A 16,217-nucleotide genomic window follows, 5' to 3' on the forward strand; every position below is an offset into this window, starting at 1 on the left:
TGCACAGAATGTTTTCAAGAAGTATTTGTGGATTGTAATATATAAACCTATGTTTGGATGAGATAACTTATACTCTTTGCCTCTTACACGGGACCCTGGAAGCTTGCTTTTCCTGTCAACTCTGCTAGACACTATGGGGAATACCATGATTGTATTTTTTAAAAAATATTTTATTTATTTATTTGACAGAAAGAGAGCACGAGTAGGCAGAGGGAGAGGGAGAAGCAGACTTCCTGTCCAGCAGATAGCCTGATGCAGGACTCGATCCCAGGACCTTGGGATCATGACCTGAGCTGAAGGCAGACGCTTAACTGACACAGCCACCCAGGCGCCCCACGATTTTTTTTTTTTTTAATTATAGAACTTTTAGTGGTGTTTTAAGTGTTAATACTAAAAGTAGTCTGTGCTAAACTCTAAAAAAATAAGTGTTTTAAAAACTATTTTATCTTAAATCTATTAAATAAAAATATTTCAGGCAATTACAAGATTTAAAAAAAGAGAGGTGAAACAATCACATACCAATACTCCAGAATGATAATGGTTATTCATATATCTTATTTCTTTCCTTATTTAATGCTGAGTTCTGTGTTTTGTGCTTAAAGCCATATCCAGAAGACCCAGCAGTTTATAAACCACTTTCCCAGGAAGAATTGCAAAGGATAAAGAATGAGAAAAAACAGAAACAGAACGAGAGAAAACAGAAAATATCAGAAAACCGCAAACATTTGGCTAGTGTACGTGTTGTACAAAAAAACCTCGTCTTTGTTGTAGGTCTGTCTCAGCGCCTAGCAGACCCAGAGGTAAGTCCTCTTCCATTTTCTTTGTCACCTTGACATTTTTTTCTTTTTTGCCTATCCTATTTGGAAATAACAGCTGACCTTGCCTATTTGCAGGATTCCCCTGAAATTATTAAAACTTAGGAGAGAATGGGAAAAGATTTTTTAATTATCTCTAAGGATCCAATGACCAGTTTTGATCTTAGGCAAGTGTCTTAATCTTTCTTGGCCTCATTTTCTTTAGTTGTAAAACGAGGCAGTTGAACTAGATCTCTGAAATCTCCTTTAGGGCTCATAATCTATGAAAGTTGGATAATGGTTGTTTTGCTATTCAGGCTAACATGTGACATGAGTACTCAGGTTCTTTTTTTCTGTAGCTATATAAGGGGTTCACAGTGGACATGCAGTTACGTAGTGCAATCCCACTAGAGATCTGTATTTTTTTTTTAATCCTGTCCACATAGTGATTCTTGGTTATTAAACAGTTAGAGACCTGCTGCTACACTGTACCATCATTCTATATTCATTCATTTTAATCCAATTTTGGGGAAAGATTTGATGATTTCTTTGTCATTTGTTTGGAGGCAGGGGAGGCCTTAACACTTTTGTTCATTTCCTCTTTTTTCTTTTTCTCCTTTCACCACCTGCATTGTAAGGGTAATGTTGAGCTCATAATATTCCCTGGTGCCCTTGGATGTACATCTGCTAATTGTCCGTTTCTGATTAGGAGGCGCTAACTAGATTGATAGGAGAGCAGGTAGAAGCCGATTGACAGCTAGAGTGTTTCCTTCAGCAGGAGAGAGTTGGATTTGGGAGAGCTTCCAGAAGTACTCCTTGAAAAGGGTTTGGAGTAACGCTTGTCGTCATGGTACCCATAAGAGGGAGGATTATAGTGAATATGCTTAGGGAGGTGGTAATCTTCAGACTTGGCTAAGTGGGCAAAGACCCCAGAGGAAGGAAATGTAAGGACTCTAAAAATTGATTTTCTAACAGTCAATATAGAGAAATAATGCATATTTACAAATGATGAGTTTACTATGTAATTGAGACTGTGAAGGGGTCAGAATCAGTAGAAGAGAAAGTCAGGGAGACCTTACTAAGAAGCCTTTATCATTGATCATTGGCAATAATATCACCGGCACTTCCAGAATTGCTTAGAATTAAGTCCAGGGATACTGGTATTAGTGGGTGACATTAATCCTTCAGGAGACCAGGTTCTTTCCAAAACCAAAGGGGGCTGATCTAGAGTTCTACAAGAAAAGACTTCAGTAAGAGCTGTTAAGGATGAGAGCTCATTTTAGGCCTGTGACTGAACCTCAGCAGCCAGTTCTTTCTTTTTGTTTTTAATTCCTCAGGCAGGCAGATCCCAGTTCCCCTGTGACCATTTTCTTGAATACCACAACTTTATACACTAGTCCTTCTGTTCTCCCCTTTCAACTCTGCCTTTTTTCTAATCAGAGGGCATTTCTTGCCTTTGCAAGTTTTTTATTTTATCTGTCTCTGTTTACTCCTTCTAATCTTATTGATTAGAACCTACTTTGGCATTTCTGAAACTGCTGTTCCAGTAAACTAGTGGAACTTTTGATTTCACAACTCTTAGGTATGCATGTACTTGATTTTGTTAATACATCCTGCCTGGATCCTGTCACCCATAGTACTGGAGGCATATGGGGAGCAGCACCTGAAAGCTGGCTAAAATCGAGCTCTCGTCTCAGTCTGGTGTCTCCTGTCTCCTCTTCAGATTCCGTGATTTGTTCTTACTTACATAGAGGCTACTTTCTTCCACTTCAAATGACATGACTCCAGTAACATTAATCTGAAGAAGTATTACACAGAAAAAAATTAATCTAGGTGGTGACTAGTGAGAGAGGGTACTTTATCTTGAATCTATACGTGCCCTTAAAAAACATTCTACTTTTTTTATACTTTTGAAATCATTGTTGCTTGTTGAGAGGATAGGCAATTTTTTAAAACATTGGTTTCTCTCATTTATTTCTCTTAAAACTCTAGAAGACCAGTGTTTTATTTATTCAGTCTTAATACTTCTAAAACATAATATAACAAATTCTCTTAATTTATTGCTTAGTCTTTTCAGCTTGGAAAATTTGAAGTTGGCTTTATTAGAAAACTTGGTTTCAAGTTGTTAGTGTAACTTTCAGGTCAGAGAAGATCCCAATTTACTTATTTTTGGATGATGAACAATTTGATATTTGAGTGAATTCCTTTTAGAAAAACAGAAGAGTTGAGGAAAAATTCAGGCTTATTTTGAAAATGACTTTTGTGGGGCACCTGGGTGGCTCAGTGGCTTAAACTTCTGCCTTCTGCTCAGGTCATGATCTCAGGGTCCTGGAATCGAGCCCCACATCGGGCTCTCTGCTCGGCAGGGTGCCTGCTTCTCTCTCTCTCTCTGTCTGCCTCTCTGCCTACTTGTGATCTCTGTCAAATAAATAAATCAAATTAAAAAAAAAAAAGACTTTTGTACATCAGAAAACTTAATAACCAGGATTGATGGTCAAATGTATTCATTTATCAATCAATAAAAAAACCTATTTTACTTATTTTTTAATATTTTTATTTGAGCGAGAGAGCAAGCGTGAATGAGGAATAGAGGGAGAGGAAGTAGCAAACTCCCCACTGAGCAGGGAGCCCACCATGGAACTTGATCCCAGGATTCCAGGATCATGACCTGAGTTGAAGACAGATGCTTAACCGACTGAGCCACCTGGGGGCCCCCCCTAAAAAACTATTTTAGAAGATATGGTAGGTAGTTAGAGGCAGTGATTAGGGGTAATTATCTTCCAAATCCTGAAATTGCAATTTGCTGGAACCTAATTAATTCATTTTATAAATTAACTATTGAATACTTATCATGTTTTAGATACTTTGATGTTGGAAATAAAATAATTTAGCAAGCCAGACACAGTCTGTACCTAACAGACTATTGGTAAGACAAGATTTAAGTACTTTTTTTTTTTTTAAGATTTTTATTTATTTGAGAGACAGAGAGCACAAGTGTGGAGGAGAGGGAGAAGCATGCTCTCTGTTAAGCAGGGAGCCCAATATGGGGCTTGATCCCAGAACTCTGTGATCATGACCTGAGCTGAAGGCAGACGCTTAACCAGCTGAGCCACCCAGGTGCCCTGAATTTAGGTACTTGTAAGTGTGCTGGGGATTTATAATCAGGGAAGTACAAAGTTTTTTGGGGAACATTTAACAGTAGGAAACTTGGCTAGTATAGAAATCCACAAAAAGCCTCCCAGAGGAAAGGATAATTAAGAATTACTACAGAGGCAGCCTGGGTGGCTCAGTGGGTTAAACCTCTGCCTTGGCTCAGGTCATGGGATCGAGTCCCCTATTGGGCTCTCTGCTCAGCAGGGTGCCTGCTTCCTCCTCTCTCTCTCTCTCTGCCTGCCTCTCTGCCTACTTGTGATCTCTGTCTGTCAAATAAATAAATAAAATCTTTAAAAAAAAAAAGAGAAAATTACTAGAGATTGGCTAGGCAGCAAATAAGGACAGGAGTGTCCCATGTATGTGGTAGTCCAAGAGAGCAGCTTGTTTGAGGAACTAAAAGACTTTATAAAGACAGAACCATGTTATTTTACAAATGAGAAATTGAGGCATAGGGAAATTAAGTGACTTCATTATGTGACCTGAAATCATGCAGCTATTTCATAGCAGAGCCAGGACTAAGAACCACCCCTCTTCCCAACCCACCAGTTCTTTAAAGGTCCTGTTCCAGTATATTTTACACTGATAATTGGTCTGTTGTTCATCCATTCACCTAATTTATCCATTTATCCCTTCTCTCTCTGCTGACCAAATTTTTATTTTCTCTGTAGTATCCATGAACACTTGACTGTGTTCCCAAAGAATATATAGGAAGACATATTAAACATTAGGCATGCAATTGGGCATTTATAATTCTGTCATGTGGCCTTTTGTATTCTATATTAGTATTAAAGCCAGCTCACTGAAGTAAATATATAATATTGAATATATGGATATTCAATATCCATATATATGAATATGATATTGGATATATGAATATATGGATATACATATCCATATATATATATGAATATATGGATAATGTGGATATGAAGGGTGCTTTACCTACTCCCCATACTTCTTAATCACTAGAATGCTCTTTTGCTAGTTGTATGTTTAGGTAGAATTTGGAGTATTTAACTTAATATAGGAAGTTTAAATTATTTGAATTTCCCTTGCTGGGACAAGCTATTTCTTATCAGCCATAGGCCATTTGCTAATACTTTGAGGCCCACCAATGTTCTTTATCCATGTAATTCTTTTTGTTCAGTGCTAAAACAAATTATTTTTCGGTTAACATTTATTGAGTACCTACAGTGTGCTGGGCAGTATGTAAGACACCGAGTATACACTGACCAATACAAAAGTAGCCCTTGCTTATTTTCAAACTAACCATTTAACATAACATGAGAAGTACTCTGTGCTATGGAAGCACAAGAGAGAGCGCCCGATCTTGTTGGGGAGGTATGTACTCTCTTGCTGTCTTTGGGGCAAAGTGCTTCTGGTCCAGGAACTGTACAGATTCTTCAGGATGAGAAAGATCTCGGTCTGCAAGTGATTTGTTTGGAAGATTAGAGTGCAGTGGTGAGAGATGAGGCTGGTGAGGTAAGTAGTAACACACTATGAAGGGCTTTCTAACTGTGCGAAGGAGTTTGTACTTTATTCTAAAGGCAGTGGGAACCTATTGAATGTTCTTTCTTTCTTTCTTTTTTTTTTTTTTAAAGATTTTATTTATATATTTGACTCAGAGAGACACAGTGAGAGACACAGGGGAGTGGGAGCGGGAGAAGCAGCCTTCCTGCTAAGCAGGGAGCCTGATGTGGGACTTGATCCCAGGACCTTGGGGTCCTGACATGAACAGAAAGCAGCCGCTTCAGGACTGAGCCACCCAGGCGCTGCCCTGTTGAATGTTCTTTAGATCAATGACATGACTAGATTTGTGCCTTGAAAATAATCATTCTGGCTCCACTGTTACATGTCAGTATAATTATATACAAGTTATTATGTTGTATTGAAGATGTTATACCCAGATACTGGCTAGAAACTATTTCCATAAGTGAGTGGTTTTCAACCTTATCAGAGCTAGTACCTGTTTTTAAAAATATTTTGTAACACTCTTTGACTTTTATGAAGTGATTTCATGAGATAAAGAAATAAAAAGAATAAAAAGGAAATAATTTATAAAAAGACTGTTTCCACATGTAGAATTTGGGTACCAGTACTCTAGTACTCTACCTTGCTACGCAAGGTGTGGTTTCTGAGCTGGTAGATTAGTATCCCGTGGGTGCTTATTTTGTAAACTCAGGCCCTGCTTCAGAGCTACTGGATCTGAATATGCAATTTAACTAGATCCTCAAATGATTTGTATGCATATTCACGTTTGGGAAGTACTGTTTTTAAATACACAATAAAGTAGTAAGATGTTTGCAAAATCACTGTGAATGTGATACCTAGAAAGGCAGATTGTTATAGGTATATGTATTGGCAATCCAGATAGTAGGAAGAGCCAGTGATGTGATTTTTCTGGAATAACTCTTGATATAATTCTGAACAAATCACCTGTAGTCTTCCCTTAATTATGTATTTTTTGCTTTCTTATAAATACAACATATGGCAGAACTGTAGGGAACTACTTTTGAGTTTATATATAATGTGGAATTTGTTTCTAGGTTCACATAATTATAAATAGGCTTCTCAGCTATAGGAATGTCTTGTAGGACATTCAAACGTTCTACAGGACAATTCTTTATTGTGCAGGGCGAGCCAGAGCATTGTAAGCCATTCCTGGCTCCCATCCTCTGAACATAAGTATCACCTCCCAGTCACTTTGACAACCTCCCCCAATAAAAGCTCCCACAGATTTTTAAAAATGCTCCCTTGAATGCTGCCTTCATTGAGAGCTACTACCATAAACTCACAGGGGATTTGAGATGCTGATGCAGCACAGCATATGACCAGCCTTAACTCTTGAAGCAGATACTTTGACTCTGAAGCCCTGTGCTGAGTTGGTGTGCATCTACTTGGAATATTGAGTGCAGTTCTCAACTCTATTAGCCAGGAAGCTTTTGAACAGAAACTCTTCCCTACTCATCAGCCCTGAGACTTCGCTGTGTACAACTTGGGAGTCATTGCTTTTGCCATTAACAGTCTCATTTGTCTTGGGGGATTTGGTGGAAAAAAGATTGAAAACAAATACAGTCACCTCATCTTATAATCCATTAAAATTGGCTATAGAAAACATAACAGCTTTATGCTTATAGGAACCTAAAATAAAATGTGGTAAAAATAATTATGTTAATTAATTTGAAAACAGTTAAGAATTGATGGTACCTCAGCCAGACAGTTCAAATCCTTGATTCTGTCAAGTGCAGAACATAGTAGTTAAGTTGTAAGTATGTGAGAATGTTATAAAATTAAAGTGTTTGAAAAGAATACTTTGCACACACGTGGATGGCGACACACAGAAAGGTCTATAGGTAATATAGGTCTATAGGTAAATTCTAGGAAAAGTACAGAATTTAATTTTGAAGTAGCAAATTACAGGAGAGGTTTTTGTATCAAGGTATGTAGTAGTCAAATAAAGTAAGGTCAAGTAAGTTTGTAAGAGAAGTTAAATGAGTACATGAAGTGATCACAAAGGAAGTGACACAGGTACGAGGAGGAATAACCACCAAGAAGTAACCAAGTAATGGAGAAAGAAATGTATAAATTTGTTTCCTAATATTTTTTCCATCCATCATCACATATATGTCATTTACCAGGAAAAAGGAGGAAAAAAACAGGAGATAATCAAGAAGTGGTAAAATTAACACAAAGAAACTTAAGTACACACACACATACACACACACACACACACACACACACACACACAGTGATAAATCATGAAGGGTAAGGTTGAGCAATATTGTTACCATATTTGCAATTTGTAGCTTTAATGTAATATATCAAATGTTTTATACAATAGATTTATGACTAAAGACTCTAATATGTCTGTTCTTGAGTTTCTGTCTCTGTTTAATACATGATTATTTTGGTCATTGTTTTGAGAATTACTTTTTTATAAGGATTATCTATTAATGAAAATATGGTTAAGATATTTGATCTGTTTGGTGTATCTTCACACTATGAAGATAAGATCTCATGGATTATTGGTGCACCCATGAGAACATAGTACACAATACCAAACTTAGTGTGTCTTAGTTTCCATATAGTGGGTCAATAAGAAATAGCTTTTAGACTGTTGATGATTTCCTGTAGGTTAATCACACAAATTGTAATTAGAAAGTGTCACATTTATTAGAAAACTTTAAAAGTTATTTTCCTTTCACTGAAGAGGGATGGTGTATGTCCCCATTATAAGGATAACATTGATGAAAATGGGGACACATTATACCTTATTTCTTCTTCTTTTATAGGTTTTAAAACGACCAGAATATTTTGGGAAGTTTGGTAAAATACATAAAGTTGTCATCAATAATAGCACATCATATGCAGGCTCACAGGTAACTAATTATAGGGATTTTTGCCTTTTCTCCCTGTGGTCTAGGCTTGACCTGGGCTATTCAGAAGGAAAATCTGCTTTCTGGGAGTAGAAAAGCCTGAGGGTCAAGGATTTAAGCAGTGTTAGTGACCTCTACTGGTGGGGTGGGGGAATTTCTGGTGCTTATTTGACTTCAGGACTTAACAGTGAATTGATTGTAGTAAGAAATGGTAAAACAAAGATTAAGTGATGGTTTGAGGGGGAGGGGGAGTTGAGTCTATTATCAGGCAGTGTAATAATTAGATGATGATTTCTAATAAACTTAATAGAGCATCTTTGTTATGCTGGTATTAGGAGACAGAATAGTCTTGCAAATTGGATTTATTTTGGGGAGAACATAATTTGACACAGTGTCTTGAAGTTTTATTTTTTTAAATCTAACTTTCAAAGTTTGTTGTAACCTAGACGAGCCTGTCAAATGACTTTAGAAAAATAAATACCAAGCCAGAGATGATACTTTATCCATATTATATTTTAGTCTACTTAAAATCAGATAAGTATGATTGTTTTAAGATGAGCTATTACATGGTTTAATCAAAGCTACTACTATTTCTGATTATGGTCATTATTATTAATGATAATAGTAGTAAAGACGTTTAGAATTCCCTAGGCAGGGTGCAAAGGAATTGTTTTTTTCTTGAATTTGAAATTAGTAACCGTGTGTTTTCACTTTAGGGTCCAAGTGCCAGTGCTTATGTAACCTATATCCGGTCAGAAGATGCTCTCAGAGCCATACAGTGTGTCAACAATGTGGTAGTAGATGGCAGAACACTTAAGGTAATCTGGCCTCTTGATTGTTTTTAAGGGGGAAGAGATTAAATGTAGTAAAAAGGGGAGACTCTTAGCATTTGCTCATTACATTTGGAGGGAGTCTGTTTGAAGATTGCTTCTTAAACATCCGTACTAACTTATGACTGCTAATTTGTTTACTTCCAGCTTATGTAGGGTCTTGATTTACCAGGTAGGAATAAACACATTCATTATTAGGTGATAATCTTTAAAAATCTGTATTTACACATAGTCTTATTTTGTGAAAATAGGATCTATTATTCTTATCAGAAATAGATAATGATTCTAATTTGTCATCCTTAAAGATTTGGCCATTGATCAGTTAAGGTTTGAGTAAAGGGTTGCACTAAGCCTAACTAGAAAAAAGAATTTGCTTAGGTGCCTAACTTCTGTAACATGGAATAGGTTTTGTATGTCTTCTCTAGGGAATATGATTTGGGTACTCAAGTTCTGGAAAACCTAACTGAGGTGCTTTCTTTAGTTCTCCCAAAGAAGCATCATTTTTAATAGATGCTGCTAGCAGCAATAGTTTAGTTCTCCAGTGTTCAGAGTCATACTTCTCTTCTTGTTTTGTCATGTCGGTGCCTCATTTGAGGTGAAGTGAAAATACCAATTCACATTTTGGGTCCTTTCCCTCCCCCTCTTTCTGCAGGCATCTCTAGGTACAACAAAATACTGCAGTTACTTCTTAAAGAATATGCAGTGTCCAAAGCCTGACTGCATGTATCTACATGAATTGGGGGATGAGGCGGCCAGCTTCACGAAAGAGGAAATGCAGGTAGTAAATTAATGTGAATTATAAACTTTGCAGAAAAGGAAGTATTGTTCTTTATAAATTAAAATTTCAAAAGCAAAAACTGGGGATTTAAAAAAAATTATTATTAAAGTAGCATTTTCCAAATAGTGTTCCATGGAATGTCAGTTCTACAGAATATTGTTCTATTAAAAATGGATCTGTAATCCATTAAGTTTGAAAATGCTAGATTAATGAAGATAAATAGTTTTCTTTCCTGCAGGACTTCTCAGAGTCTTTAATATGCTAATACATATCTAAGAAGGGAATGTACAGTCAGAACTTAATTGACCAAGGAAAGCATTTTGGTAAATGCTACTTTAGGGGGAATATCAACAAATTGGAAGCTAAGTGGGTGACTATAATTATGAGAGTTTTTCCTTCCCAGTTTCCACTCTTTATAGAACATGCTAGAAGATAATAACCTATCAAATATTGCTGATAACCTAACATTTTTATAAAATGATTCTCCTCATGAAAGTGTACAATGAGTCAGTGTCCTGTGAAGGTGGATTGAAGGTTTATTATCCTGTGTTCTTTTTTATATTTTCTATTCTCTGGTCTCCTTTCAACTTATAGTATTATAAACATGATTTTACAAGTAAAATTGTTGATCATATGCATATTAAATAAGGATTATACCAAAGCACAATGCTGCACTTCCCTATTATAGATGAGGACATCAGATTGTTGCTGTGGACTTTTGCTGTAATACTTCTCATTTAGAAGATAGAGGGCCGTTGATTGCTACCTCGGGCTCTCCAGGTCAAACTAGAGAGAGTCTGGTAGGGTCTCTGTTAAGAGCATATTGTTAAGATGAAATCTTTCCCTTTTTTCACTTGGAGTTATTTCAAACTTAAATCCCATTATAATTGATTCATTGGAATTTCTTGATCGTGTTTCTTTATGGTCTAAAAACAATGTTAAAATAAGGTCTCTGTGATATTTAATGGGGAGAGATGACTTCTTATTTAATAAATGCTTCTTGATTTTTTTTTTCTTTTTTTGGGTGAAATGTTGTGAGTAGAATCTAAGGTCACATCATTCCAGAATAAATTTTGACATGTAGAGAACATGCATTACTCATGCTACTGTTATACTGAAAATTTCTGCCAAAGAATTTCTAAGCCCTAGTCGAACTCATTTTTGAGTAATCCTGAATTATAAACGAAAATGGACAGACAGTCCCATGGAACTGACTTGTAATGGGATTTAACCTGTCTTTCTGGACTGCCCCTGTAAAATCATTTGAGTATTAGTTTTAGTACTTAGTTGCTAATGAAAGCCATAATGTCTCCTGAAGTATTGATTGCAGAAAAAAATTTCAAGGCTTTTCATGTTTTAAAGATGTAACATCCACATCTCCTATATTTTTTTCTTAATAATTTAAAATTCATATTGTGATGAATTCATCTGCTCTTTATGTGAGTTTAAAATTAATTTGAAAAGAGGTTTCTTTATTGAAGCGGTTCCTCTTATATAGAAAGGAAATTTGAACAAATTATGTCATGGCAAAAATCAGAAGATCTTTCCTTGTTACTGCATAATTAAAAATTTGGTACCATATGAAATATTTATAGATCCATTTGAAACAGGCAGGAGCCCCCTTGGAACAGGGCACAGTGCGTTGTGCAGTGTATATAACACAGTTCTACTTGATTAGGTGATGTTGGCCTTGCTTGTTTTTACTGTTTTGTGTTTTTTTGATCTGTCCCATTCTGGGTTTGGTTTTCCTGTAACATCTAGTTAGACCACACTTTAAAATAATTAAACAATCCTGAAGGTAAGTACAAATGTCATTTCAGTCATGATTTACATGCGAGTAGTAAAAAGTTTTTCAAAGTAATTTCACTGTAATTGATTTAAGATTTTATTTATTTATTTTTGAGAGCTAGGGAGAGAGAACACAAGCATGAGTGGGGGGGCGGAGGGGCAGAGGGAGAAGCAGACTCCCCAGTGAGCAGGGAGTCCAGTAAGGGGCTCCATCCCAGGATCCTGGGATCATGACCTGAGCCGAAGGCAGATGCTTAACCCACTGAGCCACCCAGGCACCCCTCATTGTAACTTCTTTTTGTGTAAGACTAATTTCCAGAGGCAGTCTTTGCCTAATTTCCCCGATAATGTTTGTGATACTGTCTTCTGATATGTAGCAACCGACTATAGTAAATACAGATTTCTCTCTGTGTATAGAGCAGTGATCTGTAAACTTTCTGTAAAGAGCCAGTTAGTAAATATTTTAGGCTTTCTGGGCCTATGGTCTTTTTAGTAAATACTCAATTCTTCTGTTGTAGCAGAGACCAGCCATAGACAGCAAGTAAATGAATGAGCATGACTGTTCCAATAAAACTTTACTTATAAAAACAAAGGGGCTGGGGACACCAGGGTGGCTTGGTTTGGTGTCTGCCTTTGGCACAGGTCATGATCCCAGGGTCCGAGGATTGAGTTCTGCTTTGGGGTTCCTGCTCAGTGGGAAGTCTGCTTCTCCCTCTCCCTCTGCCTGCTGCTCCCCGTAATTGTGCATGTGTGCTCGCTCTCTCTCTCTCTATCAAATAAGTAAATAAAATCTTAAAAAACACACACACAAGAGAAACAAAGGGGCTGGCTGTAAACTGCCAGCTCCAGTTTTGGAGTTTAAAATAACATTAATTTTTATATAAAAACAAAGTAATGGAATTTTTACTTTGTGTCAAGATAATGAAAAAGGTTATTAATACTCTTCATCTGTGTACAATTTACAACATGTTTTTCTTATTTATTTAAAAGATTATTTATTTGACAGAAAGCAAGAGAGAGAGAGAGAGCAAGCAATAGAGGGAACACAGGCAGGGGGAGTGGGAGAGGAAGAAGAGAAGCAGGCTTCCTGCTGAGCAAGGAGCCTGATGTGGGGCTCTATCCCAGGACTCTGGGATCATGACCTGAGCTGAAGGCAGAGGCTTAACTACTGAGCCACCATCTAGGTGCCCTGTTCGTCTCTTTTAAAAAGAGAAATTAAATATTTTTGGTGATCTTCAGAAAATTCTGTAATGGCCCTGTTAGAAGGCTTCATTCTTAAATGAAAGATGGAGGAATAAGTTGAAAAAGGCCTCTATTGTTATTTTCCTTTTTTGTTTTTCCCTTTCCTCCTTCTTTCCTTCCTTCCTTCCTTCCTGGATTTATTTATTTAGTTGACAGAGAAAGAGAGAAAGCACAGCAGGGGGAGTGGGAGAGGGAGAAGCAGGCTTCCTGCCAAGCAGGGAGCCCAATGTGGGACTCAGTCCCAGGACCCCGGGATCATGACCTGAACCAAAGGCAGATGCTTAGCAGACTGAGACACCCAGGTGCTCTGGACCTCTAGTTTTTTGAGCTGGCAAAAAAGTTGTCTGTAATTATGCTTTCTGCACAATAAATGGTTGATGAAATCCTTAATGAATGGATTTGTTGGAAGAACTTTCATTGGTCTGGCAGTTCTGTGACATCCTTACAGGGTTCTCTAATGCCATGAAAAACCCTTACATGTTTTATTTAGGATATCTTTAATAATTCAGAAAGTAAGTCATTACTTTATACCACCCATTTTGTGAACCCCACTGCAGTTTTAATTTCTTCTTCCATTAGGCGGGTAAGCACCAAGAATATGAACAGAAACTACTTCAAGAATTATATAAGTTAAACCCCAATTTTCTTCAACTATCTACGGGTTCAGTTGATAAGAATAAGAACAAAGTGACACCACTGCAGAGGTATGATACGTAAGTACCGATATTAGTATAATCGGACACCTTACCTTCATGTCTGTCTATCTTCTCTTCTCATTTTACATCTTCTTCAGGCAAAATTCTTGACAGTGTCTATCATTTGTGCAGAATTAATGCATTGTATAGGAAATGTTGAGTCACACTTTCTGGGTTTGAAAGTTTGCTGCCTCCTGCTCCCTGGTAATACTTCAGATGAGCTTCTTGGTGGCTACCCCTTTGCATTGGTTTGCGGACTGCCCTGGACCCTGGGAACACCCTCCTTGAAAAAAAAGGGAATTTAAGGGATGTTGGTTATTGAAGGGCTCTTATTGCCTAATTAGGGTTCTCCCCCCGATACAGTTGAGGGGTAAAATATTGTAAAAGGGGAAGTGGGAGTTATCTGAAGCATTGTATGTTGGGGACACAAATAATTGTGGTTTTCTAGTCGCAGGAATCATTAAAGTCTTATATCCTCTGAATGAGGAGGATTCAGAATTTTCATCTCAAGAAACAAATTATTTTTGTGTAGACCTGTATTATGTCAATGTTTAAATAAATTTATAGTCTAAGGTATTGAGTCTCATTCTGATATGGTGATCTTCACATTTTGGGTTATATTTGGTTATGGCCTGTCAGAAAATGGTATGGTTAATAAAAACAGTAATTTGGGGTTGTACTTTATCCTGAATGTTCCTTAAGTTTCATGTGTTAGGAACTTGTAATTTTTTTTTAATTTGGTAAGTTTAATTTTTATAAAATGAATTCATTTAAATATATAGTTATAATTAATTTAGGTATGTTGATTTTCTTTTTTAAAAAACTTAGTCCAAAGTTAAATTTGTTTAAAGTGATATTCTAAATGTCTGGTTGTTATTTGTTACAGTCCAGCATTTAGCACTAAAGTAATATAAGGGCCATTTTTCAAATACAGCTTATAATAACTACATACATTGTCATCAGGTCTGTTTCTTCAACTGCCTATTCTTGTGTTTAAATTCTTGAAGTCCTTAAGTTTATTCACTTTGGTGGTAAAGATTATTTATAAGGCTTATTAAAATTTATTTATGTATGCACACACATATACACATATGCACATGTACATACGTGTGTATATAAAGATATATAAAAGAGGCCACAGAGCAAAGCATAAAATTACTATATAGTAAACTGTGTAAAATTTGTTTATATCAAAGCTAAGAATTAAAGCTAAGTCCAACAGAAATCTTTTGGGATGGGAAGCTTTGACCCTTTCCATTGATCTTTTTGTACCTACTCCTTTCTACTCCTGGATGTTTATTTTATTATGAACCATATTCTATTCCTTACTTCATTGGTTGCTAACTCAATAGTGCTTCATATAAGAATGGGGTTATTGTAGTAAAAATTTATTTCCGATGCTTTTAACATTTATATACATCACTGTTTCATTAAAAATATCATTCTAATTAAAACCATAATCTGGGTTTATAGCCCCTAGAGAATTCAGACCAGAAATTTAAAATTTAGATAATCCCTTTGAGATAATGTTCTTTATTTCCTGAATATGAAAGTAATATGTTTCTACTTAAAGAAATTTGAAAAATATATAAAAGCAAACGGAAGAAAGTAAATATTGTCTGTGATCTCAGTGCTCAAGATGTTTCCCTGAAAATGATTTGATGTGTTTCCTGCAGTGTGTATTTCTTTGTAGTCTTTTTCCTTCTTGTGAATGTATATATATACACAAAATACATTGGTTTGTTATGTTTTAAAACTTAATATTCATTATTATGAATATTTTCCTTTGTCATGAAAACATAATTTTTTATGGCTGCATGGTATTTCATTATACATGAGCATTTGAAATTTATTAAAACAACCTCCTGCTGGTGTATATTATTTTCATTTTGGTGCTCTTATTTATGACACTGTGATGAACATTTTTTTCATATAAACATTTTGGTTGTAGCTTTGATTCTCTTTGAAGTAGAACTGCTGAGTCAAAGATGATTATCTATTTCCTTGAATTGAATATTTTTTCTGCACATTTGCCAATTGGATAAAAACTGTCTCATTTTAATTTGTATTTGACTAATAGAGTGAACTTCTTATAGATTGTGAATTCGTATCTGTTTGTTATGTTTTATTGATGTATTTAAGTGTTGTATGTGCATTATACAGAACTAACTTCCCCAATTAGTTGACCAGTCTATTTGTGTTTCAAAATACTTGAATTTATAAATCAATTTTGGAAGAAATTCTGTTCTGCAATATAATACTGAGTGTTCTGAACCATTAACATGATATATCTCTCCAAGTCTTCTGTATCTCTTAGAAAAGAATTTGTTGCTGTCTTTCCCCTGCTTTATTGTATTGCATCTCCCACCACCACCTCTTCCTATCTGAGAACTCCGAGGCTAAAAATTAAAGACCAGTGTTAGAAAGTGGGGCTATCAGGCATCCTTGTCTCATTTTTTTTTATAGGGTTATCTCCCTATTTTATAAGGCTGTCTCTGGTGTTTTATTCACTTGTAAATGTGATTTTAATCATTTATTTGAGAGAAGTATTTTTAATCACA

General features: G+C 36.0%; 1 protein-coding gene across 6 annotated transcripts in view; it reads left to right on the forward strand.

Annotated features, from left to right (window-relative positions):
* Positions 1–16,217, forward strand: part of CNOT4 (CCR4-NOT transcription complex subunit 4) — a 139,321-nt gene that overhangs the window by 68,669 nt on the left and 54,435 nt on the right. For 3 of the 6 annotated variants that reach the window (XM_082693272.1, XM_082693274.1, XM_082693276.1), the window contains exons 3-7: positions 603–800; positions 8,240–8,326; positions 9,040–9,141; positions 9,806–9,931; positions 13,541–13,674. In XM_082693272.1, coding sequence (XP_082549398.1) covers positions 603–800; positions 8,240–8,326; positions 9,040–9,141; positions 9,806–9,931; positions 13,541–13,674 — 647 coding nt within the window. The remainder of the gene's footprint in view (positions 1–602; positions 801–8,239; positions 8,327–9,039; positions 9,142–9,805; positions 9,932–13,540; positions 13,675–16,217) is intronic. The other 3 variants (XM_082693273.1, XM_082693275.1, XM_082693277.1) reach the window with 1 other exon arrangement.

The sequence above is a fragment of the Mustela nivalis genome, assembly GCF_964662115.1.
Source record: "Mustela nivalis genome assembly, chromosome: 12".
Classification (NCBI taxonomy): domain Eukaryota; kingdom Metazoa; phylum Chordata; class Mammalia; order Carnivora; family Mustelidae; genus Mustela; species Mustela nivalis.